This window comes from Microtus oregoni, unplaced genomic scaffold (genome assembly GCF_018167655.1).
Source record: "Microtus oregoni isolate MIOR12 unplaced genomic scaffold, Mior012 000013F_ref0000133, whole genome shotgun sequence".
NCBI lineage: Eukaryota > Metazoa > Chordata > Mammalia > Rodentia > Cricetidae > Microtus > Microtus oregoni.
In genome coordinates, this window is record NW_024543072.1 from 37998718 (window position 1) to 38024858 (window position 26141).

The 26141-nt window shown below is 37.9% G+C and overlaps 1 protein-coding gene across 4 annotated transcripts in view; it reads left to right on the top strand.

The window, feature by feature from the left end:
- Positions 1-26141, top strand: part of Rabgap1l (RAB GTPase activating protein 1 like) — a 615176-nt gene that overhangs the window by 26719 nt on the left and 562316 nt on the right. For 2 of the 4 annotated variants that reach the window (XM_041662748.1, XM_041662751.1), the window contains exon 2: positions 25282-25461. In XM_041662748.1, the coding sequence (XP_041518682.1) occupies positions 25324-25461 (138 nt within the window). In that variant the 5' untranslated portion in view covers positions 25282-25323. The remainder of the gene's footprint in view (positions 1-25281; positions 25462-26141) is intronic. The other 2 variants (XM_041662749.1, XM_041662750.1) reach the window with 2 other exon arrangements.

Sequence of the window (26141 nt, forward strand, 5' to 3'; positions counted from 1 at the left end):
ATTTAATATTTTCTTATTTATTTATTAAAGAAATGTATTAATATTAATTCTGGGTTGTATTAGAGTTTCATAAAATAGAATGTAAAGTTTTAGGCCAAAATAAACACTCAATAAATATTAGCTGTTATTTCTATACTTTTTTTTGAGAACCATGATTCCATGAGGAAATCAGGTTTTCTGGAATTGGGTAGATTGGCTTTGATTCTTATCTTAGCTATTTATTTACATGTGACATTGGACACATTACTTAACTTTCCTCTTCCTGTTTTCATTTCCATAAAAGGAGGATAATAGTTACCTTACAGAGTTTTCTAAAGTATTTTAAATACATAGGTATTTTGTAAATGGTAATTATTATAGGTGTTGTGTCTAGATTCCAAGTCAACAGTGTTTTCTTGGGTGGCAATATGAGCAAATTGTTGAGGTTTTTCTCATACTTGACAGCCAGTCAACTGAATTGAATGTTTATCCTCTAATCAAGTTTAATTTTCCCATATATGTGAAAGCTTATGCCAGGACTGGTGTTATATACCTGTAATGGCTGTTATTCCAGAGACTGAGGGTAGAGGATTACTTTATTTATTTATTTATTTATTTATTTATTTATTTATTTATTTATTTATTTATTTGAGACAGGGTCTTCTTTGTATTCCTGGCTGTCCTAGAATTTGCTTTGTACATCACATTGGCCTCTTTGAGTGATGGTATTAAATGCGTGGTCACCATACCCAGCTGGATTACAATTTATTTGAGCTTAATTTTGGCAGTGTGGTAGTTTACGTAAGAATGATCCTTATGGGTTGATATATTTGAATGCTTGGTTCCCAGTTGGTGGAAGTGTTTGGGAAGGATTGGGAGGTGTGGCCTGTTGGAAGAGTTATGCCAAGAGGTAAGATTTTAGATTTCAGAAGTTCATATTACCATTAGCTCTCTCTGCCTCACGCTTGTGGATCAAACAAAAATTCTCAGCTACTATTCTAGTGCCATGCACCCTGCCTGCAGCCATGTTCCCTGTCATCGCAGTTATGGACTCTAACCTTCTGAAACTGTAAGCCTCTAATAAACAATTTTGTAAGTTGTCTTGGTTGTGTTTTAGCACAGCAATAGAAAAGTAACTAAGTCAGGCATCTTAGGAAGACCCCTTTTAAAATAAAACAAAATAAACCAGGTCAGTCCAGATCTGAACAACAAAATAGAAAAAGACAAAGGTAAAAGAGCACTTATTATTTGTAAACAGAGACTGCACTTTCGTTTCCTGGTCGCCCAGACCTGAATAATCACACATAAACTATATTAATTACTACACTGTTTGGCCAATGGCTCAGGCATATTTCTAGCTAGCTTTTATATCTTAACCCATTTCTAAAAGAGCACTTACCTACCACACATGAGACAAGTTTAATTGGGTTTAATTGCTAGTTCCTGAAAACACGCACACACACACACACAAACAGAAAAGTTAAAACCAACCTGGTAGCATTTACTTATTTAAAACGTTTTAATATGAAATAAAATATAAAATTTAATGAGTATGTGTATACAGTGAGACATATAGGTTATGGAAACGAGAGACAATTCTGAGGAGTTCTCTCCTGCTACCTTGTGGGATCCAGGGATCAAACTCAAGAGTCTTAGTTTGTGAGGAAGTACCTCTAACAGCTGAGACATCTCACAGACTTAAAAATAAAACTTATAGTACAGTGTACTTTTTATGTCCTTTTATTTATTTCTGTAAAACCATGTAAAAGCAACATTGGCTTGTTTTTAGGATAACAAAATGCTATTTTAATTCCTCAGGCTGCCTTCTGTCCTGGTTTATGGGAGGTTATCTTTAGACCTTCACATATAATGGAACAGTGGTAGCTGTCTACCTTCTTGAAGTGAACTTGCCCCTATAGCACAAAATCCCTTCCCACTGTCTGCTACACCCCATACAGATTTACTTCCTTCATGCCCTTGTACATATATGATTTTATGTATCTAGATATGTAAACTATCTAGAACCCATAAATTAGAGAATGTGGTATTTGTCAGTACCACCCATATTTCCTTAGAGGAAATGGTTAAAAAAGTATGATCTATATACTCAACAGAAGTTACTTTGTGGGAAAATAGTTATAACTGGAAATAATCATAATAAATGAATTATTCTTCTCATAGTGTGCTGTGAGCAAGCTGTCAGTGGGGATCATATTGTTCAACTCCCAGCATAGGCTTGTAAAAAGATGAACAGTTTTCCCTCAAGAGGATTCTTTTTTTAGAATTTACTAAACAGTACTGGGTACAACATTAAAAAAACAAAATAAGCAACAACAACAACAACAACAACAACAACAAAATGAACAATGAAAAAAATCAGATCTCAAATATAGTCAGCTCTCACAAAGTTTTCTAATTTAGTAGAGATGTGTTTATGAAGAATGTTAGCAAAGGGTTTGTATGTCCATTTAGATATTCAACTGTCATGGTTTATCACAGAGACAAAATATGTACTTTTGTGTTTTTCGTTATTTTTTTTTTGAGAAAAGAAACTAGGTATACACTGAAACTTAGATTTGTTAGCATATTCTTGCTAACCACCGCATTTCTGGTGAATAGTAGCCATTTAACCTATGTTTCTCTTTATCTTTTGGAAGATTGATCATGTGTTAATTCCTAATATTTATTTTTAATTTTTAAAGAGTTATTTTGAGTGTATAAATGTTTTGCCTGAATGTACATATTTATTCCACGTGCTCATAAATGTCAGAAGAACTGGAGTTACAGATGGCTGTGATCCTCTGTAACCACTGTAACCACTTAGCTCTTAACTGCTGAGCCATCTTCCTCATCCTAGTTACTAATATAATTCACATACCATAAAATTTACCTTTGTAAACTTTGTAAAGGTACAACTGGTTGGTTTCTAGTAGATTCAGAAAATTGTTTACCACTCTCTAACATTAGGTAGTGAAGCTTCCCTGCCTCTCCCAGGTCTTGTGTGTTGCCCAGGCTGGCTTCTTCAAACTTGTAACCTTCCTGCCTTAATCTTTCAAGTCCTGAGATTAAAGTCATGTGCTATATACCTGCTTCTAGAGTATGTGTTTGTAGAAAGACATATATTTTAACTTAGCTCTCATTTTTTTTTACCTTGAGAAAATTGATTTTTGGTTTTCCTTTGACTCCTCATTAGGAGTTTGGAGTTTGCTGTAGTTTCATTTTACAGTGGCAGATCATCTAGTTATTATTTACTTATCTTAGCTGTTGGTGTTTAGCATGTATTCTAATTGCAGAATCTTCAATAAATTTTGATAAGTTTCTTTAAAAGATTTATTTATTTATTATTCAGTGTTCTGCCTACATGTATGCCTGCAGGCCAGAAGAGGGCACCAGATCTCATTATAGATGATTGTGAGCCACCATGTGATTACTGGGAATTGAACTCAGGTCCTCAGGAGGAGCAGCTAGTGCTCTTAACTGCTGAGCCATCTCTCCAACCCCAGTTTCAATAAATTCTTAAGTGTATCTTTCTATATAAGTTTAACTTTTAATTTATTTTGGAATTTGTGAAGCTAGGAAAATATGATTTTGCATGACTTTGCTATAAGAATGAAAGTTGTTCAGTTAAGTATTTCTTTTCTTAACATTTATATTGTGTGAGAATTTCTTAATACATATAATACTTTTTTTTTGATCAAATCCACCCCCTGTATTTCCTTCCAATTTTTCTATCCTGCCCACTACTTTTCTTTTCCAACCTTATGTGCTCTCTCTCTTTCCCTTTTTAGATTAAGTTCACTTAATGCTGCCTGTATGTGTGAGTGGAGCTTGGGTGGCCTCTCTGTCACTGAATCCTGTAAAACAAACAGCTCTAGCTCCCTTCAGTTGCCCTGAGTTAACAGTAGCTCCTGTTAACATTAGTCCGAGCGGTAGGACTTAAACCCCTTCCCCATCTGTCCATGTTGGGAATTTGGCTGACATGATTTTGTGCAGGTCTTTTTATATGCTGTCACAGCCTCTCTGTGTGTCATGCACGCAAAGCTGTTGTCATGTCTGGTAAGTACTGTTTCACTGAAGGTGTCTACTACTGACAGCTATACAATCTTTCTCTCCCCCCCCCTTTTGTGAGGATACTTGAAACAGTGAAATATTTTTTGATAATCCTCTATCTCTTTTATGATTTATTAGATTTTATTATAAACTATTTTTTATAGGATGAATATGACCATTTTCCTTATCAGCTCACAGTAGTACAAACATTTTATACACTGATGTATATTTCCTATATAGTTTTCAATTGTATAGAAATTTGACCTTTGAGGAAGGTGGATCTCTATGAGTTCAAGGCCAGCCTGGTCTACAAGAGTTAGTTCTAGGACAGTTATGGCTGTTACACAGGTGCTTTATTCACTGTGCCTTTGCTTATCTAGATAAATATCTCCTCTTGTCTTATTATAGCTACATGAAGGCCATCATTTCACATACTACTTTTTTTAAAAATTTATTTATTTATTAAAGATTTCTGTCTCTTCCCCGCCACCGCCTCCCATCCCCTCCAGTTAGGTCCCCCCCCCCCATCAGCCCGAAGAGCAATCAGGGTTCCCTGCCCTGTGGGAAGTCCAAGGAACCCCCACCTCCATCCAGGTCTAGTAAGTTGAGCATCCAAATTGCCTAGGCTCCCACAAAGCCAGTACATGCAGTAGGATCAGAAACCCATTGCCATTGTTCTTGAGTTCTCAGTAGTCATCATTGTCCGCTATATTCAGAGAGTCCGGTTTTATCCCAGGCTTTTTCAGCCCCAGGCCAGCTGGCCTTGGTGAGTTCCCAATAGAACATCCCTATTGTCTCAGTGTGTGGGTGCACCCCTTGCGGTCCTGAGTTCCTTGCTCGTGCTCTCTTTCCTTCTGCTCCTGATTTGGACCTTGAGATATATGTCCGGTGCTCCAATGTGGGTCTCTGTCTCTGTCTCCTTTCATCGCCTGATGAAGGTTAATATTCAGGAGGATGCCTATATGTTTGTCTTTGGATTCACCTTCTTATTTAGCTTCTCTAGGATAGCGAATTATAAGCTCAATGTCCTTTATTTATGGCTAGAAACCAAATATGAGTGAGTACATCCCATGTTCCTCTTTTTGGGTCTGGCTTACCTCACTCAGGATAGTGTTTTCTATTTCTATCCATTTGTATGCAAAATTCAAGAAGTCCTTGTTTCTTACTGCTGAGTAATACTCTAATATGTATATATTCCATACTTTCTTCATCCATTCTTCCATTGAAGGGCATCTAGGTTGTTTCCAGGTTCTGGCTATTACAAACAATGCTGCTATGAACATAGTTGAGCATATACTTTTGTTGTATGATAGGGCCTCTCTTGGGTATAGTCCCAAGAGTGGTATTGCTGGGTCCAGGGGTAGGTTGATCCCGAATTTCCTGAGAAATCGAAACACTGCTTTCCAGAGTGGTTGCACAAGTTTGCATTCCCACCAGCAATGGGTGAGTGTACCCCTTTCTCCACAACCTCTCCAGCATAGGCTATCATTGGTGTTTTTGATTTTAGCCATTCTGACAGGTGTAAGATGGTATCTTAAAGTTGTCTTGATTTGCATTTCCCTGATTGCTAAGGAGGTTGAGCATGATCTTAAGTGTCTTTTGGCCATTTGAAGTTCTTCTGTTGAGAATTCTCTGTTCAGCTCAGTGCCCCATTTTATAATTGGGTTGATTAGCCTTTTACGGGCTAGTTTCTTGATTTCTTTATATATTTTGGAGATCAGACCTTTGTCAGTTGCGGGGTTGGTGAAAATCTTCTCCCAGTAAGTGGGTTGACTTTTTGTCTTAGTGACAGTGTCCTTTGCTTTACAGAAGCTTCTCAGTCTCAGGAGGTCCCATTTATTCAATGATGCCCTTAGTGTCTGTGCTGCTGGGGTTATACGTAGGAAGTGGTCTCCTGTGCCCATGTGCTGTAGAGTACTTCCCACTTTCTCTTCTATCAGGTTCAGTGTGTTCGGACTGATATTGAGGTCTTTAATCCATTTGGACTTGAGTTTTGTGCATGGCGATAGATATGGATCTATTTTCATTCTTCTACAGGTTGACATCCAGTTTTGCCAGCACAATTTGTTGGAGATGCTCTCTTTTTTCCATTGTATACTTTTAGCTCCTTTATCGAAAATCAGGTGTTCATAGGTTTGTGGGTTAAAGTCAGGGTCTTCTATTCGATTCCATTGGTCGACTTCTCTGTTTTTATGCCAATACCAAGCTGTTTTCAATACTGTAGCTCTGTAATAGAGTTTGAAGTCAGGGATGGTAATGCCTCCAGACAATCCTTTATTGTATAAGATTGTTTTGGCTATCCTGGGTTTTTTGTTTTTCCATATAAAGTTGATTATTGTCCTCTCCAGATCTGTGAAGAATTTTGATGGGATTTTGATGGGGATTGCATTGAATCTATAGATTGCTTTTGGTAGAATTGCCATTTTTACTATGTTGATCCTCCCAATCCAAGAGCAAGGGAGGTCCTTCCATTTTCTGGTGTCTCCTTCAATTTCTTTCTTCAAAGACTTATAGATCTTGTCAAATAGATCTTTCACTTCCTTGGTCAGGGTTACCCCAAGATATTTTATGCTATTTGTGGCTATCGTGAAAGGTGATGCTTCTCTGATTTCCCTCTCTGCTTCCTTATCCTTAGTGTATAGGAAGGCAACTGATTTTTTGGAGTTGATCTTGTATCCTGCCACATTACTAAAGGTGTTTATCAGGTGTAGGAGTTCTTTGGTAGAATTTTTGGGGTCACTTATGTATACTATCATATCATCTGCAAATAACGAAAGCTTAACTTCTTCCTTTCCAATACGAATCCCCTTGATCTCCTTATGTTGTCTTATTGCTATTGCTAGAACTTCAAGCACTATATTGAAGAGGTATGGAGAGAGTGGACATCCTTGTCGTGTTCCTGAGTTTACTGGGATGGCTTTGAGTTTTTCTCCGTTTAATTTAATGTTAGCTGTTGGCTTGCTGTAAATAGCTTTTATTATATTTAAGTAGGATCCTTGTATCCCTATTCTCTCCAAGACCTTTATCATAAAGGGGTGTTGAATTTTGTCGAATGCTTTTTCAGCATCTAATGAAATGATCATATGTTTTTTTCTTTCAGTTTATTTATATGATGGATTACATTGATAGATTTTCGTATGTTGAACCTGCCCTGCATCTCTGGGATGAAGCCTACTTGATCATAATGGATAATTTTTTGGATGTATTCTTGGATTCGGTTTGCTAGTATTTTGTTGAGGATTTTTGCGTCGATGTTCATGAGTGAGATTGGCCTGTAATTCTCTTTCCTGGTTGAGTCTTTGTGTGGTTTTGGTATCAGAGTAACTGTAGCTTCATAAAAGGAATTTGGTAATGACCCTTCTGTTTCTATATTGTGGAATACATTAAGGAGTATAGGTATTAGCTCTTCTTGGAAGTTCTGGTAGAATGCTGCATTGAAACCATCTGGTCCTGGGCTTTTTTTGGTAGGGAGGTTTTTGATAACAGCTTCTAATTCTTCGTGACCAACAGGTCTGTTTAGATTGTTCACCTGGTCCTGGTTTAACTTTGGTATATGGTATTTATCTAAAAAAGTGTCCATTTCTTTTACATTTTCCAGTTTTGTGTTATACAGGCTTTTGTAGTAAGATCTAATGATTCTCTGAATTTCCTCTGTGTCTGTGGTTATGTCCCCCTTTTCATTTCTGATCTTATTTATTTGCGTGTTCTCTCTCTGTCGTTTAATTAGTTTGGATAGGGGTTTGTCGATCTTGTTGATTTTCTCCAAGAACCAGCTTTTTGTTTCATTGATTCTTTGGACTGTTTTCTGTGTTTCTATTTTGTTGATTTCTGCCCTCAGTTTGATTATTTCCAGTCTTCTACTCCTCCTGGGCGCGTCTGCTTCTTTTTTTTCTAAAGCTTTCAGGTGTGCTGTTAAGTCTCCAATGTATGCTTTCTCTGTTTTCTTTAAGTGGGCACTTAGTGCTATGAATTTTCCTCTTAGCACTGCTTTCATAGTGTCCCATAGGTTTGAGTATGTTGTCCCTTTATTTTCATTAAATTCAAGGAAGACTTTAATTTCTTTCTTGATTTCTTCCTTGACCCAGGTGTGGTTCAGTAGTTGACTGTTCAGTTTCCATGAGTTTGTCGGTTTTCGGGGGGTAGCGTGGTTGTTGCCTTCTAACTTTAATCCATGGTGATCTGATAAGACACAGGTGGACACTGATATTTTTTTGTATCTGTGGAGGTTTCCTTTGTTTCCGAGTATGTGGTCAATGTTTGAGAAGGTTCCATGAGCTGCAGAGAAGAAGGTATATTCTTTCCTATTTGGGTGGAATGTTCTCTAGATGTCTGTTAAGTCCATTTGCTTCATTACCTCCAGTAGTTCTCTTAATTCTCTATTAGGTTTCTGTCTGATTGACCTGTCCATTGCTGAGAGAGGTGTATTGAAGTCTCCTACTACTAGTGTGTGTGGTTTGATGTCTGCCTTGAGTTTTAGTAATATTTCTTTTACATAAGTGGGTGCTTTTATATTAGGGGCGTAGATATTCAGGATTGAGACGTCATCCTGATGAATTGTTCCTTTTATGAGTATAAAGTGTCCATCTCGATCTCTTCTGATTGATTTTAGTTTGAAGTCAGTTTTGTTAGAAATTAATATGGCCACACCTGCTTTTTTCTTAGGACCATTTGCTTGAAAGACCTTTTCCCAACCCTTTACTCTGAGTAGATGCCTGTCTTTGTGGTTGAGATGTGTTTCTTGCAAACAGCAGAATGTTGGATCCTGTTTTTGTATCCAATCTCTTAGCCTGTGCCTTTTTATAGGTGAATTGAGACCATTAATATTAAGTGATATTAATGACCAGTGTTTGTTTACTCCGGATATTCTTATTGTTTTTGGAAGTAGAATTTGTGTGTCTCCCTTCTTTGAGTTGTGCTGGTGAAGGGTCGCTAGATGACTCAGTTATTGTAGGCAGTGTTGGCAATGTTGTATTCCTTGGGTTGCGATTTTCCTTCTATTACTTTCTGTAGGGCTGGATTCGTGGCTACGTATTGTTTAAATTTGTTCTTATCCTGGAATGTCTTGTTTTTCTTTGTTTGTCTTTCTTTAACCTGTATATTTTGTGTTTTGATTATTATATGGCGAGGGGATGTTTTTCTTTGATCCAGTCTGTTTGGTGTTCTGTATGCTTCTTGAATATTCAAAGGAATATCTTTCTGTATGTTGGGAAAGTTTTCTTCCATAATTTTGTTAAAAATATTTTCTGGCCCTTTGAGGTGTGACTCTTCTCCTTCTTCTATTCCTATTATTCTTAGGTTTGGTCTTTTTATTGTGTCCCATAATTCCTGAATGTTTTGTGATGAGAATTTGTTGGCTTTGCAGTTTTCTTTGATCAGTGCATTTATTTTCTCTATGGTGTCCTCAGAATCTGAGATTCTTTCTTCTATTTCTTGTATTCTATTGATTGTGCTTGTTTCTGTTGGCTCTGCTCGTTGATCTAGATTTTCCATATCCAGCTGGTCCTCAGTTTGTGTTTTCTTCCTTGCTTCCATTTCAGTTTTCAATTCTTGAACTGTTTCCATTACCTGTTTGATCGTTCTTTCTTGGTTTCCCGGGGTATTATGTACGTATTTACTCATTTCTTCAAACTTTTGGTTATACTTCTCATCCATTTCTATAAGGGCATTTTTCACATGTTGTTTAAGGGACTCTATTGCTTTCATAAAGTCAATTTTTTCCACTTCTTTTGTGTTAGGGTGTTGAAGACCTTCTGTTGTAAGATCGTTGGATTCTGGTGTTTTCATGTTGTCTTTCGGGTTATTGGGTGAATTCTTGCCTTGGCGCCTGCCCATCTCCTCCTATCAATGCTATCTAATGGGTCTTTTAAAGCTGGTTCAGGTTTCCCTGCTGACCAGGGGCTCCTCTTACAAAATGCCCTTGCTCTGTTTCCTGGTTCCTGCCGGGGGGGGGGGGGGGCGGCAAGGTCCCTTGTACCCCTCAGAAGGGTCTTCAGGAATAGTGCCTGGTTCCTACTTTGCCAGGGACTTCTGCCACCCAAAGGCCTACCTCTTTGATTTAATTGTAATTGGGCAATCTGGTCTCAGTGTGCGATCCCTGCAGCCTGTATCTGCTGCCACTACGGTTCCCACTGCCTGTGGCCTGCGTCCTCTGCTGCCGCTCGGGTCCCAGCTTGTCCCAACCGGCTGCAGGGGGCGACTTCCGTCCGCCTCCGCGACCGGGTTCCGTCCGCCGCCGCGACCTGGTTCCCGGGTTCCGTCCCCCGCCACGACCGGGTTCCGTCCGCCGCCGCGACCTATCAGTATGTCTGCATACCAGAAGAGGGCACCAGATCTCATTACAGATGGTTGTGTGTTGTGATAGGAGCGGCGGGGCTGCGTCCCCAGCAGCCCGGCCGCCTGCTAGCTTATGCCCCAAAATAATTACACGGACACTGTATTCTTCTAAACACTGCTTGGCCCATTAGCTCTAGCCCTTACTAGCTAATTCTCATATCCCGATCAACCCATCTCTAATAATCTTTGTAACATCAGTCTTACGGGGAAAGTTTCAGCATGTCTGACCTGGCAGCTTGCTTCAAGGCGTATGCCCCAGAGAGGGGAAGCATGGCCTCTGCTCCAGAGAGCAGAGCTGTTGAGTCTGAGCTCACTTCCTCTTCCTCCCAGCATTCTGTTCTGTTTACTCCACCCACCTATGTTCTAACCTATGAGACCAAGCAGTTTCTTTATTACTTAACCAATGACCTTCCTCCATCAGTTGTGAACCACCATATGGCTACTGGGAATTGAATTCAGGACCACTGGAAGAGCAGCCAGTGCTTCTAACCACTGAGCCATCTTTCCAGCCCTGAAACTATTCTTTAATTGTAAGATATTTTTTGTCCTTTCACAGTTTATTTTATTTAGATGCCATATAATGTTCTAGAGGCTAAAGAGAATATATTTTTTATTTTAGTCTTATATAGATGTATATGAGTGTTTTGTCTGCATGCATGTCTATGTACCACGTGTGTCCTGATGCTTGTGGAGGCCAGAACAGGCATCAAGTCTCTCAGCTCATCATGGACTAGAATGGGCTGCCTTTTGGGTGTTGGGGGTCAAATCCATTCCTCTGGAAAAGCAGCCAGTGCTCTTAATTACTCAGCCATCTCTCTGGCCTCATGGGTGTGTGCACCTGTGTGTGTGTGTGTGTGTGTGTGTGTGTGTGTGGTTAAACTAATCTTTGTTGTTGTTGTTGTTATTATTATTACCTTCATTTTATCTTTTTAAAACCTGCTTGACAAGTTTAGAAGCACACAAAAAGTTAGGCGAGTGATATAAATATTCCCATGACCTTTAACCACCCTTAGCAGGTGATGGTGCTAAGGTGCTTACCATCACCTGCTGACTGATCCTTTGCTTGTCTTCTGTTTTACTCAAGGTTATATGAAGAAAATATCAGGCAATTTTATTATTGTAGTTATTTTAGTCTGTATTGCTAAAAAACAAGGATCCCTTTATAATAATGCTATATAAAATCTCAAAAATAATCCCACATAAGCACCAGCTATTCATTTATCATTATTGTTTTTTTTTCATAAGTGGTATATTTTCATAGAGATTGGGAGGGAGAAGGTGAACGAGCACAGGCTGTTCATTAATGACTAGGGATGAAGCTCAATATTGTGCATGTGCCCTGATATCAAATGGGAATAATTTTGTTTTTTTATGTTTATACCTCCTATTGTACAGAAGATTATATGAGGAAAATTCATCACTAGTGATAGAAAAATAAAATAAAATGCCAAAACTTTGATGAGGTTGTAAGGTTCTGGATGGCTATTAGATTTTTCAATAACTGAACTCACTCAGTCTTAGGTATATATTCATTTATTTATGTAGCATATACTTTATTTTTTTAAAGGAACTTCTTTTTTTTTAAATATTTATTTATTATGTATACAATATTCTGTCTGTGTGTATGCCTGAAGGCCAGAAGAGGGCGCCAGACCTCTTTACAGATGGTTGTGAGCCACCATGCGGTTGCTGGGAATTGAACTCAGGACCTTTGGAAGAGCAGGCAATGCTCTTAACCACTGAACCATCTCTCCAGCCCTGTAGCATATACTTTAGTGACTGCTATGTGTCAAATTTTCTCTATGGTTGGGTTACATTAGTGAGTAAGTATCTTTGATGTATTTACCTTTTTTTAAATTTTTTATTTTATTTTTTTTAAAGAGTTATTTATTATGTACACAATGTTCAGCCTCCATGTATGCCTGCAAGCCAGCAGAGGGCATCTCATTACAGATGGTTGTGAGCCACCATGTGGTTGCTGGGAATTGAACGCAGGACCTCCGGAAGAGCAGTCTGTGCTCTTAACCTCTGAGCCGTCTCTCCAGCTCCCTACCTTTTTTTTTTTTTTTAATTCAGTACTTTTTTATTGCAGTGACGAAAGTGCCTGAGAAAACAACTTAATGAAGTTGAGGGTTTTTTTTTTTTTTTAGTTTGGATCATTGTTTAGCACCATGCACTGGGACAAAACATCAAGGCAGTGTGAATATGTGGAGAGGGGAACATCTTGGTTGACAAGAGTTCTTGCGAGGGGGATACATGAAGAGGCCAGGAATGTATTCCCAAGTGACCTGCTTCTTCCAGCTAGGCCATATTACCTACATTTTACCATCTTCCAATAATGCTATCATAATATGAATCAATTAATGGAACCTTTATGATCAAATTGTCTCTAGAAATATTATCACAGATGTACTTAGAGGTGTGCTCTGAGAATCTTAGCTCTTAGTCTTACTAAGTTGACAAAATAATCATCAAACTTCCTTTGACAATTTAGTATACTATGAGAGAAAAAGGTCATAAGCAGTGAACTCAATGTAGAAATAGGTTAAATATTAGAAGAAAGTATGCTGAAAAAGAAGAGTAAGTAGAGCAAGGTAAAGGGAGGACTGGTGATGCTTGTGGGAAACCATGTTAGATGAACTGATCAGAGCAGATCTCTCTAGAAGACAGTGTTTGAGCAGAGAAATTAATGGAGGGCTAAGAATGGTGGCCAAACAGATATCAGAGAGAAGAATTGTGATGGTACAGAGCAAGTCTGTCAGCTGTGTTTTAGTCTAAGGAAGGGAATTGTTACAGCTGGAATTGAGGAAACAAGGGGAGAATTGTAGAAGATGGGCTTTAGAAGTAAAGCTATGTGGTGTGGGGCAGTGATGAGGAAGGTTGGCTTTGTACAATACCAAGAATATAAAATACTTAAAGGATATTTGACATTTGTTCTTGGTAATATAGGAGAGCCAGAAAGAGCTCTCTCTCTTTCTCTCTTTCTGTGTATGTGTGTGTATGAGTGGTACCTTGCATATCATCCTTAGAAACACTGCTCATCTACTTTGATTTCTGGCTGGCCAGTGAGTTTCCGGAATCTGCCTTTCTCTGTCTCCCTAGCACTGGATTGTTAGTGTAAACCATCATGCTTGGCATTTTTACAGGTTTTTGTAGATTAGACTCAGGTCTTCATGCTTATTAGTCAATCACTTAATAACTGAGTACCTCTTCATCCATTGTTATATTTTTTAATATTTGAGACAGGGGCTCATGTAACCTTGGCTGACCTTGGACTCCTGCCTTCTGAGTCCTGATATTACAGTGTATTTTTATAAAAAAATATGTGGTTTGATTTGAGTGAAGGCTTATCCTCAGAAAGGTTTGGTTATTACTGGACAAATAAAAATAGATATCCATTAGAGTAAAATTAATAAAGTTCTTTTGATACCCTGTCAGGGTCAGAGATATACTTGCATGCAAGTTGGTATAACTCTTGCCTGGGAACTTCTAAAGCAGTGTATGTATTATTTAATAAATGGGTCATGGTAGTTTTTTTCTGGACTGGATCAGTCTTCAAAACACAGAAGGACTTTGGTTGACAAATGTCCCATATTATTCATGTCCACTTACTTATAAAAGAAGATTATCTCCTTTTCTACAATTGTAAAGGATATTCTGTAGTTTTTATGCCTAGTAGTTCTCCCAGTGTATATGGTATAGACTCACACTTAAATTTTTATGTTTCTATTTTTGTTTAAGAGACAATTGGAAATGAATAGGTGCAGAAAACTGCACAATTTAACGACATAAGAGGGCTAACCACATTTGGCACAGAAGGAGATTAGATTGTGTGCACTACAATTTCATACTTTTGGCACTGTTATTTTGTGAAGAAAATACACTTTGTTGAATGTTGTTATACAGTTTCTAGTATGTATCTGAAAATTTTAGCTCTAAGCATTCATGTGTGGTATGAATTTGGGAATCATCATTGCTCACTGAGCAAAAAGAGTGTTGAATTAAAGTAAAATTTGAAAGCTGTTTGACCGAGCAGAGTTGGTAGAGTTGCTATTGGTGTGTGGGGAGTGGGGTTGTGTAGGTGTGTCTATACATGAGTCAGTGTAGACAAAATATTCATTGAGTTCCTTTAAGATTACAATAGTGGAGGATGGGAGGGAAACACACTCACACATTCATGTATATAGTCACTCATATACCCATACACCAAACTTCTTACAGCACTTTAGTTTTGTGTACCTTTAAGATTTCTAGAAAATGAAAATGTTTATGTTTAGATTATAATACCTTTTATTTTTAAAAACATATCCTAAAGAGACATGAAAACCCTTTGACAGATTTTATATTCTGATTTAGTATTAGGAAATTCCTTTTAAAACAGGTTTGTTTTTAATGTGCTGCTTTCTTGGATATGCATGTTGAAGTGGGATGTATTCATCTTGAGTTTACAAAACCATGAACTCCATATTATTTAAAAGACCTTTAATAACTTCCCAACTGGTATTGGTCCAAAATAGATTGCCATAAATACATTTTATTATTTTACATATTATCTTGGTTTAACAAACTGCTGTGTAATAGTAGACAGTAAATTATATTTGAGATGGTATATTGGAATGTATGTCAGCAACTAACTGGATATTACATAGAATAAGAATGTTAAGAGTAATTTACTTTAGAAATAATTTAATCCAACTTTCTATCTGATGCTGGATTTATCCTTGTATATCCAAAACAATTAATTTATTCATTAAGAAATATTTATTGAGCCCAGGCTGCTTTCAGGCATCGTGCTAAGGGTGTGTTCATGAAAAAAGTAAAAGTAGGCAAGTCCGTGCCCTACTGAAGATAGTTCAGTGGTCTCTCTTAAAATTAAGTACTCAGTGAGTATCAGCAAATTATTTGTTTATTTAGTTATAATTTGAAAATTTCTTTCCATGCCTGTGAGATGACTTAGCAAGTAAAGGTGCTTACCACCAAGCCTGACAACCTGCGTTTGATCTCAGGACCCATATGGTGAGGAGAATCAACTTCTACAAGTTGTTCTCTGATTTCTACATGTGCATGGTGGCACGCATGCATACAGATACACACACATAAGTATACACCATACATGAATAATGTAATAGTTAAAATTTTTTCCTCAGTGATTTTTAAGTTTCCAATATAGATCCTGTACATTTTTTTGATTATACCTGTGTTATTTTTAGAAAGCAGTATTGTGCGCTCTTTCTCTCTCTCGCTCTCTCTCTTGTGTGTGTATTGTATTGGTGTTTGTGTATTTGGGAAGCCTGAGGTCAGTATTGTGTGTCTTTCTCAATCACTTTCTACCTAATTAAACATTTTTTTTTTTAAATATTTGGCGTTTTTTTTTTTTTTTTTTTTTTCTCGAGACAGGGTTTCTCTGTAGCTTTGGAGCCTATCCTGGAACTAGCTCTTATAGACCAGGCTGGCCTCGAACTCCCAGAGATCCGCCTGCCTCTGCCTCCCGAGTGCTGGGATTAAAGGCGTGCGCCACCACTGCCCGGCAATATTTGGCGTTTTTGAGACAGTGTTTCTCTGTGTAGCATTGACTGTTTTGGAACTCACTCTGTAGATCAGACTGGGCTTGAAGTCAGAGATCCACCTGTCTCTGCCTCCTGAGTGTTGGAATTAAAGGCATGTGCCAGTATTCTTAGCTTCCACCTAATTTTCTGAGACAGGTTCTTATTGAACCTGGAACTCATTGGTTTGTTTAGACTGGCTGGCCCTGTGAGCTCCAGAGATACCCCTCTCTGCCTCCAGTGTTGGAAGTACAGATGCATGGCATGGTGTCTGGCCCTTTTTTTCTGGGTTGTGGAGATCACATTTAGATCCTGATGCTTGTGGGGTAAGCATTTTACTGGCTGTGTCATTTCCCCAACCACAGTGTTGTCTTATGAATTTTATATTCTAATTGTTGTGTGGAGGAAGACATTTGCTTTTGTATGTGAACCTTGAATTTTGCAGCCTTTCTATATTTGCTCATTAGTTCTAGGTTTATTTATTTGTTAATTCATTCATTCATGGTAGGTTCTTTGAGGATTTTTGCTTTGGAATTCAGGTGATATGTGAGTAAAGACAGTTTACTTTATTCATTTCAAGTCTGTCTTTCATTTCTTAGGGTGTTAAGTCAGAATGTCAGAGAGGGCAAGTTTGTATTGTCCCAGTATGTCTTAAGTTTTTGCTAGTTGTAGGCTTTTTTTTCGATTTTCTTTTTCAAATGGAGAAAGTTCAGTAAATGTTTCCGTGAGAATTTTATTCATAAATGAGTGTTGAATTTTGTCAATTATATTTTATTAGCTGATCTAGCCATGGTTTTCTTTAGTCTTGATACATTTGATTACTTAGGTAGTATTTTTGTGGATGTATGTGTATATGGTGTGAGTGTTGGTATGTATGGGTGTGTACACTTTGGTGCACATGCATGTGGAAGCTAGAGGTTGATGCTGGAGGTTTTCCCTAGCCACTTTCCACCTTATTTTTTTTGACATAGACTCTTTAGATGAGCCCTGAGCTTATCGATTTTGCTAGTCTGGCTGGCCATTGAAGTGCAGGGATCTACTTGTCTCTGAACCTCCAGTACCCCAATTATAGATGCATACTTCAGTCCCTGACTTTAGTGGATTAGGGTCCAGACTCCATTTCTAATGCTTATGTGTCAACAGTTTATCCGCAGAGCTACTTTTCTGGCTCTCATTGATGGGTTTTGAATGGTGAACCAATCTTGTATACTTCGTGTACAATTTGTGTGCATTGTTAGGTATTGCTTTCTAGTATTGAGAATTTTTTAAAAATCTAGATAGATTGGTCTATAGTTTTTTTGTAATCTAGTTTTAGTATAATGCCATGATACCAGGTCTCTACCAAACTTTTAAAAGATAATATTAATTCTCTATGATCACTTTAATGGTGTTGTAGCTCTTATTTTTTCTTTATTGATGATTATGTAGGATTTCCTCAACCCTGTTTTCCATTCCTCGTGCTATTCTTTCTTTTGCCTGGTTGACTTCATTGGTCCTACTTTCTGCTGTTGTCATTGTTGTTGTCTTCGTTTTCTACTACTACTACTATTATTTTTACCTTCTTTCTTATTATTTCCTTGACCTCTGTCCATGTAGAAGTCAGAGGACAATATGCAGTAATTGGGCCTCCTGTTCCACTATGTGTGTTTTGGATCAAACTCTGGTTGTCAGGCTCTGCAGCAGTTGCCTTTTCCTGCTGAATCATCTTGCTAACCTCCACTCTGCTTTTTATTTGATTTCTTGAGTTCTCCACTTTTAACATTTCTTTACATGTATGTTCTTAAAAATTTATTTATTTATTTATTTATTTATTTATTTATTTATTTATTATGTATACTATGCTCTATCTGTGTGCATGCCTGAAGAGGGCACCAGACTTCATTATAGATGGTTGTGAGCCACCATGTGGTTTGCTGGGGATCGAACTCAGGACCTCTGGAAGAGCAGGCAATGCTCTTAACCGCTGAGCCATCTCTCCAGCTCCTACATGTATGTTTTAAAATCTCAATTTCATGGCAGATTTTTTCCCCGTGTCGTTTACTGTTTCTTATTCTTTGACCTACATTGTTTGTATTTTAATCCATTTGGTTCAGTTCCCCCTCCCCTCCCCTCATGTTGCTTATTTTCCAGTGCCTGAATTATGGTCATCTGCTTGCTTATATCTTCTTTGAGGTCACTGATCATTTTTACTAGTAAATTTCTGACCTTTCACTTAGTCTTTTACCCATTTTTAGTATCTTTGAATCCAGTAGCTCAATTCTTTTAGAGTTTTTTTTTTGTGTGTGTATCTGTTGTGTGATTTGCCTATGTGTAGGCTTCAGTATCTCTTCTGACTTTATTGCACTTGAGACCTTCTTCTTTGTTACCACTTAGAGAAAAGGAAACAATTATAATAGCAATAGTGTCAAACTATGCAAGATATAGAAATACACTTAATGTCCATTAAAGCCACTTATACATCATTAGTGACCACAGCCCAAGGGAATACTAATGTAGAATAGTATTCTAGTCCCCTCCGCCCCCGTTGCTGTGATTAAAAACATTCTGATGAAAAGAAGCATAGGGGAGGAAAGAGTTTATTTGGCATATATTTGTGGGTCATAGCCCATCATTGAGGGAAAGTCAGGGCTGGAACTCAAGTAAGAAATAGAAAGGGATCTCATCAGCCCTCATTGTTCGCCATGTTCAGAGAGTCCGGTTTTATCCCATGCTTTTTCGGTCACAGTCCAGCTGGCCTTGGTGAGCTCCCAGTAGATCAGCTCCACTGTCTCAGTGGGTGGGTGCACGCCTCGTGGTCCCGACTTCTTTGCTCATGTTCTCCCTCCTTCTGCTCCTCATTGGGACCTTGGGAGTTCAGTCCAGTGCTCATGTGTGGGTCTCTGTCTCTATCTCTATCCATCACCAGATGAAGGTTCTATGATGATATGCAAGATATTCGTCAGTATTGCTCTAGGATAGGGTCATTTCAGGTTCCCAATCCTCAGCTGCCCAAGGAACTAACTGGGAACCTCATCTTGGGCACTTGGGAGCCCCTCTAGGGTCAAATCTCTTGCCCACCCTAAAGTGGCTCCCTTAACTAAGAATTGTGGTTCTGTGCTCCCCTATCCACCTTTCCTTTATCCCAATTCTCCTGATTCCCCAAGTCCCCCTCCTTCCCTTCTACCTTTTCTCTCCCCATCTCCCCTTACCCCCATCCCACCCCACCCCCAAGATCCTAATTTTCTCCCCGGCAATTTGGTCTACTTCCCTTAGCCAAGAGGATAACTGTATGTTTTTCCTTGGGTTCACCTTCTTACTTAGCTTCTTTAGGTTCACCTATTGTAGACTCCGTGGCCCTTATTTATGGCTAGAAACCAATTATGAGCGAGTACATCCCATGTTCATCTTTTTGGGTCTGGGACACCTCACTCAGGATAGTGTTTTCTATTTCCATCCATTTGCATGCAAAATTCGAGAAGTCATTGTTTTTTACCGCAGCGTAGTACTCTAGCGTGTATATATTCCATACTTTCTTCATCCATTCTTCCATTGAAGGGCATCTAGGTTGTTTCCAGGTTCTGGCTATTACAAATAATACTGCTATGAACATAGTTGAACAAATGCTTTTGTCATATGATAGAGCATCTCTTGGGTATATTCCCAGGAGTGGTATTGCTGGGTCCAGGGGTAAGTTGATCCCGAATTTCCTGAGAAACCGAAACACTGACTTCCACAGTGGTTGCACAAGATTGCATTCCCACCAGCAATGGATGAGGGTACCCGTTCCTCCACAGCCTCTCCAGCAAAGGTTATCCTTGATGTTTTTGACTTTAGCCATTCTGACAGGTGTAAGATGATATCTCAAAGTTGTTTTGATTTGCATTTCCCTGATTGCTAAGGAAGTTGAGCACGACTTTAAGTGTCTTTTGGCCATTTTAACTTCCTCTGCTGAGAATTCTCTGTTCAGTTCAGTGCCCCATTTTTTAATTGGGTTAATTAGCATTTTAAAGTCTAGTTTCTTGAGTTCTCTATATATTTTGGAGATCAGACCTTTGTCTGTTGTGGGGTTGGTGAAGATCTTCTCCCAGTCAGTAGGTTGCCTTTGTGTCTTAGTGACTATGTCCTTTGCTTTACAGAAGCTTCTCAGTTTAAGTAGGTCCCATTTATTCAATGTTGCCCTTAATGTCTGTGCTTCTGGGGCTATACATAGGAAGCGATCTCCTGTGCCCATCTCCTGTAGGGTACTTCCCACTTTCTCTTCTATCCTTTTCAGTGTGTTCGGGCTGATATTGAGGTCTTTAATCCATTTGGACTTGAGACGCCAAGGACAATGGCACGGGGTTTTGATCCTACTTAATGTGCTGGCTTTGTGGAAGCCTAGCCAGTTTGGATGTTCACCTTCCTAGATATGGACGGAGGGGGGAGGACCTAGGACTTACCACAGGGCAGGGAACCCGGACTGCTCTGTGGACTGGAGAGGGAGGGGGAGAGGAGTGGGGGGAGGGGGAGAAGGGTGGGAGGAGGGGGAGGGAAATGGGAGGCTGGGAGGAGGTGGAAACTTGTTTTTTGTTTATGTTTTTTTTCTTCTTTTCTTAATTAAAAAAAATAAAAAAATAAATAAAAAAAAGAAATATATATATATAAAAAAAATAGAAAGGGAATCCGTGGGGAAAAAAAATCTACTTGCCAGCTTACTTATACATAGGTTCATGGTTTTCTTATCAGCCCAGGATCATCTTAGTAGGTACAGTACAGCCCACAGTGGGCTGGACTCTCCTATATCAAGTAACAATGAAGACAGTCCTTCACAGACATGCCTTCAGACCAGTCTAATCTATTTAACTTCTCAGTCAAGGGTTCTCAGATGATTCTATGTAGTGATATTTCATTTGAATTTTAGTAAATAAAGCTTGCCTGAAGAGAGTAAAACAGCCTCACTGTGATGCCTTACAGACCAGATAGTGGTGACATACCCCTTTAATCCCAGTAGCTACACTAGTTTGCCATACAAACCTGGTGGACTAGAGAGGACTGTAAGATGGGAGGAGATAGCTCTCACACACAGTCTAGTCCTGCATTTCCTGGAGGCAGGATGTCCATTTTGGACTGAGGTAGAGGTAAGAGCCAGTGGCTGGCTGTTTTAGTTTTCTGACCTTCAGGTTGAACCCCAATTTCTGTCTTTGGGTTTTTATTAATTGTGCTACAATTCTAGGCTGTGTCAAGTTTACAATTAAAGTCAACTAGTAAAAAAATGTTTTCTGATGTTAAAGATTATTTAAGATTGTGTAAGAAGGAAATGAATAAGATGAAGAAAGGAAGGGAAAGAAAAAAATATAAAAACAAAGTTAAACAAGGGTTGGAGAAGGATGTTTTAGAGTGAAAGAGAAAAGACCAAGAGTTTATAAAAGCTGAAAACGAAAAATTAAATAATAACGTTTAGAAAAAAATTAGATAAGTGTAAGAAGAAGAATAAAAATGAAAAGAGGTTTACTGTTTATTTTTGAAAAACAACAGTAACAATTACTGAACGTGTAGTAGAGAGAAAAAATAAACATGGTGGTCAGGGGAAAGAAAAGCAAAAGGATGGCCCAATAATGAAAAATATGTAAATAAAACATTTTTAAAGCTATAAGGAAGCAAAACTACTGTTTAAAATCTATTAAAAAGAAACAGGGGGAAATACCAGTGGGTGGGGTGGGGGACAAGAAAGGGAAGATGAAGTGGTGGAGCAGCTTCCTGTGGGTTGGAGGCTGTGTGTACTTGGGCCACTGAGGAACATCTGTTGAGTTTGTGGGCTCTTGTGTTTCCCTTGTTTAGGCTAGTGTTGAACTTTCTGGAGGATTTTCCTGTTTCCCATCTTCCTTCTAGGGAGCTGTGCTCATCTTGGCTTCTTTTCTGTGAGCACCTGCCTGTTTTTCCTGAACTTTTGAGGTGTCCTATGGCTACCTTTGTGAATTTTGACACCCTTCCTTCTCTTTCTCTGTTTGGAATAGAGTGTTTTTTTCTTGCTATGATTCTTCTCTTTCATTTGGTCACATGGGGGTAGCTTCTGGTCTGACATCTGGCACAAGGTTGGGAGATCACTTCTGATACCGTATGCAGTTTCTTTCTTTCTTTCTTTCTTTCTTTCTTTCTTTCTTTCTTTCTTTCTTTTTTTCTTTCTTTCTTTCTTTAAAAAGCTGGGAATTGAACTCAGGACCTTTGGAAGAGCAGGCAATGCTCTTAACCTCTGAGCCATCTCTCCAGCCCCTACCATATGCAGTTTCTTGTGGAGACGAACTGTTCACATGAAGATGATTAGTTCACATTCACAGAAGTCATTCTTATACTCATAGGAGGCTGTTGTGAAGTTATGCTTATAGTGTGTGCTACAGTTCATTTTACACACTTATGATAATTGAATCTTTGTGTTTATACATTTCTCTTGAAATGGTATTGTGTATGGTCTGTTAATGTTTGTGTGTCTGTGTTTTTGATAAATTTTAATGTTTTATAGGTTTATTTGTATTTTATAATAGTAAATGATAAAAGCAGACTGTCATCCACTTATATGTTATACATTCATGACAGGCCTTTTTAACTATTACTGCTTAAAATTGTGATAAAAACAGCTTAAAATTCTGATCTATTGGGAGAAAGTTTATTTTCACAGAGTTAGAGACTTCAGTATACAACTGCTATGAAAAACATGGGGCCACTGAAATAGAGCAATGTAAAAGAACCTACTTTTCAAATGAATTAATTTCTAATTAGCTTACAAAGTAATATGTTTCCTTGTAGCATTTTCATACACCTTTTGTAGTACTTATATCAGGGTGTGATCTTGATTTGTTTTTTCTAGATTCTTTAATGAGAATGTTAGCTTTATGAAGATAGAGACAATGCTTTTATTAATGAGTATATTTTCTGGTGCATAGTAGGGACTCATGGAGTATGTGTTAAACGCATGAATGAAAGTGAATAGTAGAAGGTGTAGTAGTCCTGAGAGTCAAGTCTGTAACATGGGAAAGAATTTGCTTTGATTAAGGTGTTCTAATCAGAGAGTGTGCACCTAGTAAAGCTGGGTTCTGTTTGAATTATAGCAAAAATGATTTTAGTCTCAAGTTTAAGTTGAATATAATTTTTATGTATGCTCTCACATATCCTGTTTCTTCTGTTGGAAGTATTTTTCTGGAAGTAGATAGAGGAGGGGTTTGTTTTAGAGGGACTGACCATAACCTGCTGACAAAGAGTGAAGTAGTAAGGATGACATCTAGTTTTCTTTGATTAAGTTGGTAGAAAGTGGCTTAGTTACTAAAACGAGAAATATGGATGAGAAGCAGTGATGGAAAGTTGACTGGAAATTCTGTTTGGTGGACTGGAAAGATGACTCAGTGGTTAAGAGCATTGGCTGCTCTTCCAGAGGTCCTGAGTTCAATTCCTAGCAGTCACATGGCAGCCCACAACTGTCTGTAGCTCCAGTTCTAGAGGACCTGACACCCCCCCCCCCCCCACAAACATACATGCAGGCAAAACACCAATGCACATGATAAAAAAAGGAAAAAGAAAAATTCTCTTTGGTCACATTTGACTTAAAGACACTGATAAAACTTCTTTGGAAATGACAAGAATGGTTTTGGATTCCAAGTTAGGAAATGAGAGAAAATATTTGCGTTGGGATAGAAATCTGTGAGACTGTGAGCATAGTGAGATGGTGGCTACAGTGAGTTGGCAAGGGAAAAGAACTTCCAACATTTAGAGATCAGGTAGAAAAATATAACAAACAGTAGCTTGGAGAACGATTGACCACACATTTGATACTTTGTGTGATGCTTTGGCAAGTAAGGATTCAAAGTGCAACTTAAAAGAGGAGAAGAGAAGACAAACCCATACTGGAGTTTCATAAACACAGAACATAATAAATGAAGGATCTTATATAATAGCAATACATGACAGATGGCTGAGGAGTATACTCCTTTTTTGTGGGTATTCATTGGAATTTTGATTTTTTTTGAAAAAGTTTAAAAGTAAATTTTAAATGTGCAATTTGAACTTAGATCCCCCCCTTTTGTGTGTCTAGCTTAGTGGTTTTAGTGCCACCTACTGTCAAAGTGGAATGTTGCAGTCACATTTATATGAGCAGCGAAAAGTGATGTATTTGGAATAACATTTCTGGGTTTTTTGTTTGTTTGTTTGTTTATGGACTATCTGTGGATTGCAGGGTTATGTGTTCATTAGGTCAGCCTGTTATCCTGCCCTCGTCATATTGACATGTATTGACAGTGTACATCATTTAATTTAAGGTTTTTTTTTTTTTTTTGTCTAAGAGTTCCTTTTCTACCAACGTACTTAAAGTTAAAGTTACTCTTACACTCAATGCTATTTCCTCTGTCATTTGCTGTTGTACTTTCTTTATAACTTTTAGATTGGGAATGATCGCTCTTGTTCTCTTTCCTTCCCTCTTCCTCTTGTTTTCTTTCTCCCTCCCCCCTCTTCCCCTCCCCTTTTCTTGCTCTTTTATCCTTCTCTAGTATTTAAACTTTGGGACAGTGACTCCCTGCCTAGCCTTCTTTAGTCGTGCAACCAAAGATTAGGTCCAGTGTCTGTTATGTAGGCTATAATACCCTCAGTCACAATTAGTTGTGTGAACGAATGTATGAATGTCTAGAAATTTTGAGTTTCTGTGAAACTGCAGATCTATCAAGAGAATGGAGTTTCATTGTATTTAATTATTGAGACTGAACTTGGTATATCAATACCCTGTATGAATAGTTTTTTGATTGTTATTAAATATTAGTATCTCTGGAAAAGAAAGACATATCTTAGGGTGTTGAATTTTTATTAATTTGTCAGTTTCAGTGATCTCCCAAATATTTCAAAGAATAGTACTTGGCCTTTAGGAGATAATTTTTTAAAGCATTTGGAGTTGATAAAGTAACTGAATAACTATATATTTTATGAGACATGGTTTTTGCTATGTTTTTCTTTCTTGCTGTGTTGAACTCTGCTTAAAGGCTTTTGCTGTCTCAGACCTGGGTATCTGAGATTACAGGCATGAACAGTTGTTTGTGTAATTTTCAGATTTTTTTCTAGTCACTTGCTTACTTTCTCTGTTTGTTGAAACAAATGAATAAAACCGCCAGTATTTCTTAACAAAATAGTTAAGCAGAGGTAAATTTTTGGTTGAGATAAGGCTAGTTTGTGTTTTTCAGGTAACACTATTTTTTTGGTCTGAAAGCTAAGAGTTGGGAGAATGCATTTCCACCGTGTGGCCTAGTCCAAGAAGACAGTCCCCTAATTTGTAGACAATCTGTGCCAGGATTCTTTTTATATGAACCGTCGTATAAAGTTTTCTTAGTTCATTTTTTAAACTACTTTGTTTTTAATCAAGTTTTACTTTTTTTTTTGTACCCTTTAGTTTTGCCAGGTGGATGTGGGAAGAGACGTTTGCAGAAGTGAAATGGAGGTCAGAGCTTCATTACAGAAGGTTAGTGGGTCATCTGATTCTGTGGCCACAGAGAACAGTGAAGAATTTGTTTTGGTTCCTCAGCATGCAGATGATACTTCTACAAAGGATGATGGAAAGCCACGGCTGAAGGTATTTTTCCTTTTTCTAATATGGTACCATTTTTCATTAAATTTGTTTTTTCTTTCAACTATTTGGAGCACACGTGAGGATGAAAACTGAAGGGTTTCTTAAAGTACTGACCTGAATAATAAAAATCAGTGTTTGATTGATTCTTTTAGATGATCTTGATAATAGTAAAAATATTTAATGCTTTATTATCCAGGGGCTAATTATTTGGCTTGATTTTTAACTTTTTTTTTAAAAATTCTTTTTTGGTTATTTACCTTCTAGAAAATCAGAAATTTTAGGAGGAAAAAATACAAGGAAAATTAGAGAAAAAGTAATATGTAGATTAAACTTACTGGTTAAATCTTATATAATTTTATTTGATTGCGTTTCTCTTCTGAGTTTTAATTGAAAGATTTTCTCTTAGGTATTTTATGCTTTGAATCATGTGGTGAGAATCTGGCAGATGGTTTAGTAGTCGACTGATTAGTTTAGAAGTGCATATCTTATATTTTTGGCAGTTGAATTTTCATTTGGATATTTTTCTTTTCTTTCTCTTTTAAATTTTGGGTTGCCTTTTGTAAGTCAAAGAATAGAAAGCAAACAAACCTGGTTATATGTGCATAGGAATTGGTAACTATTCTTTGTAAGCAGGATTGGAACTAACCAAGTGCTACTTTATTGATGACTGTTCTTAATATTAA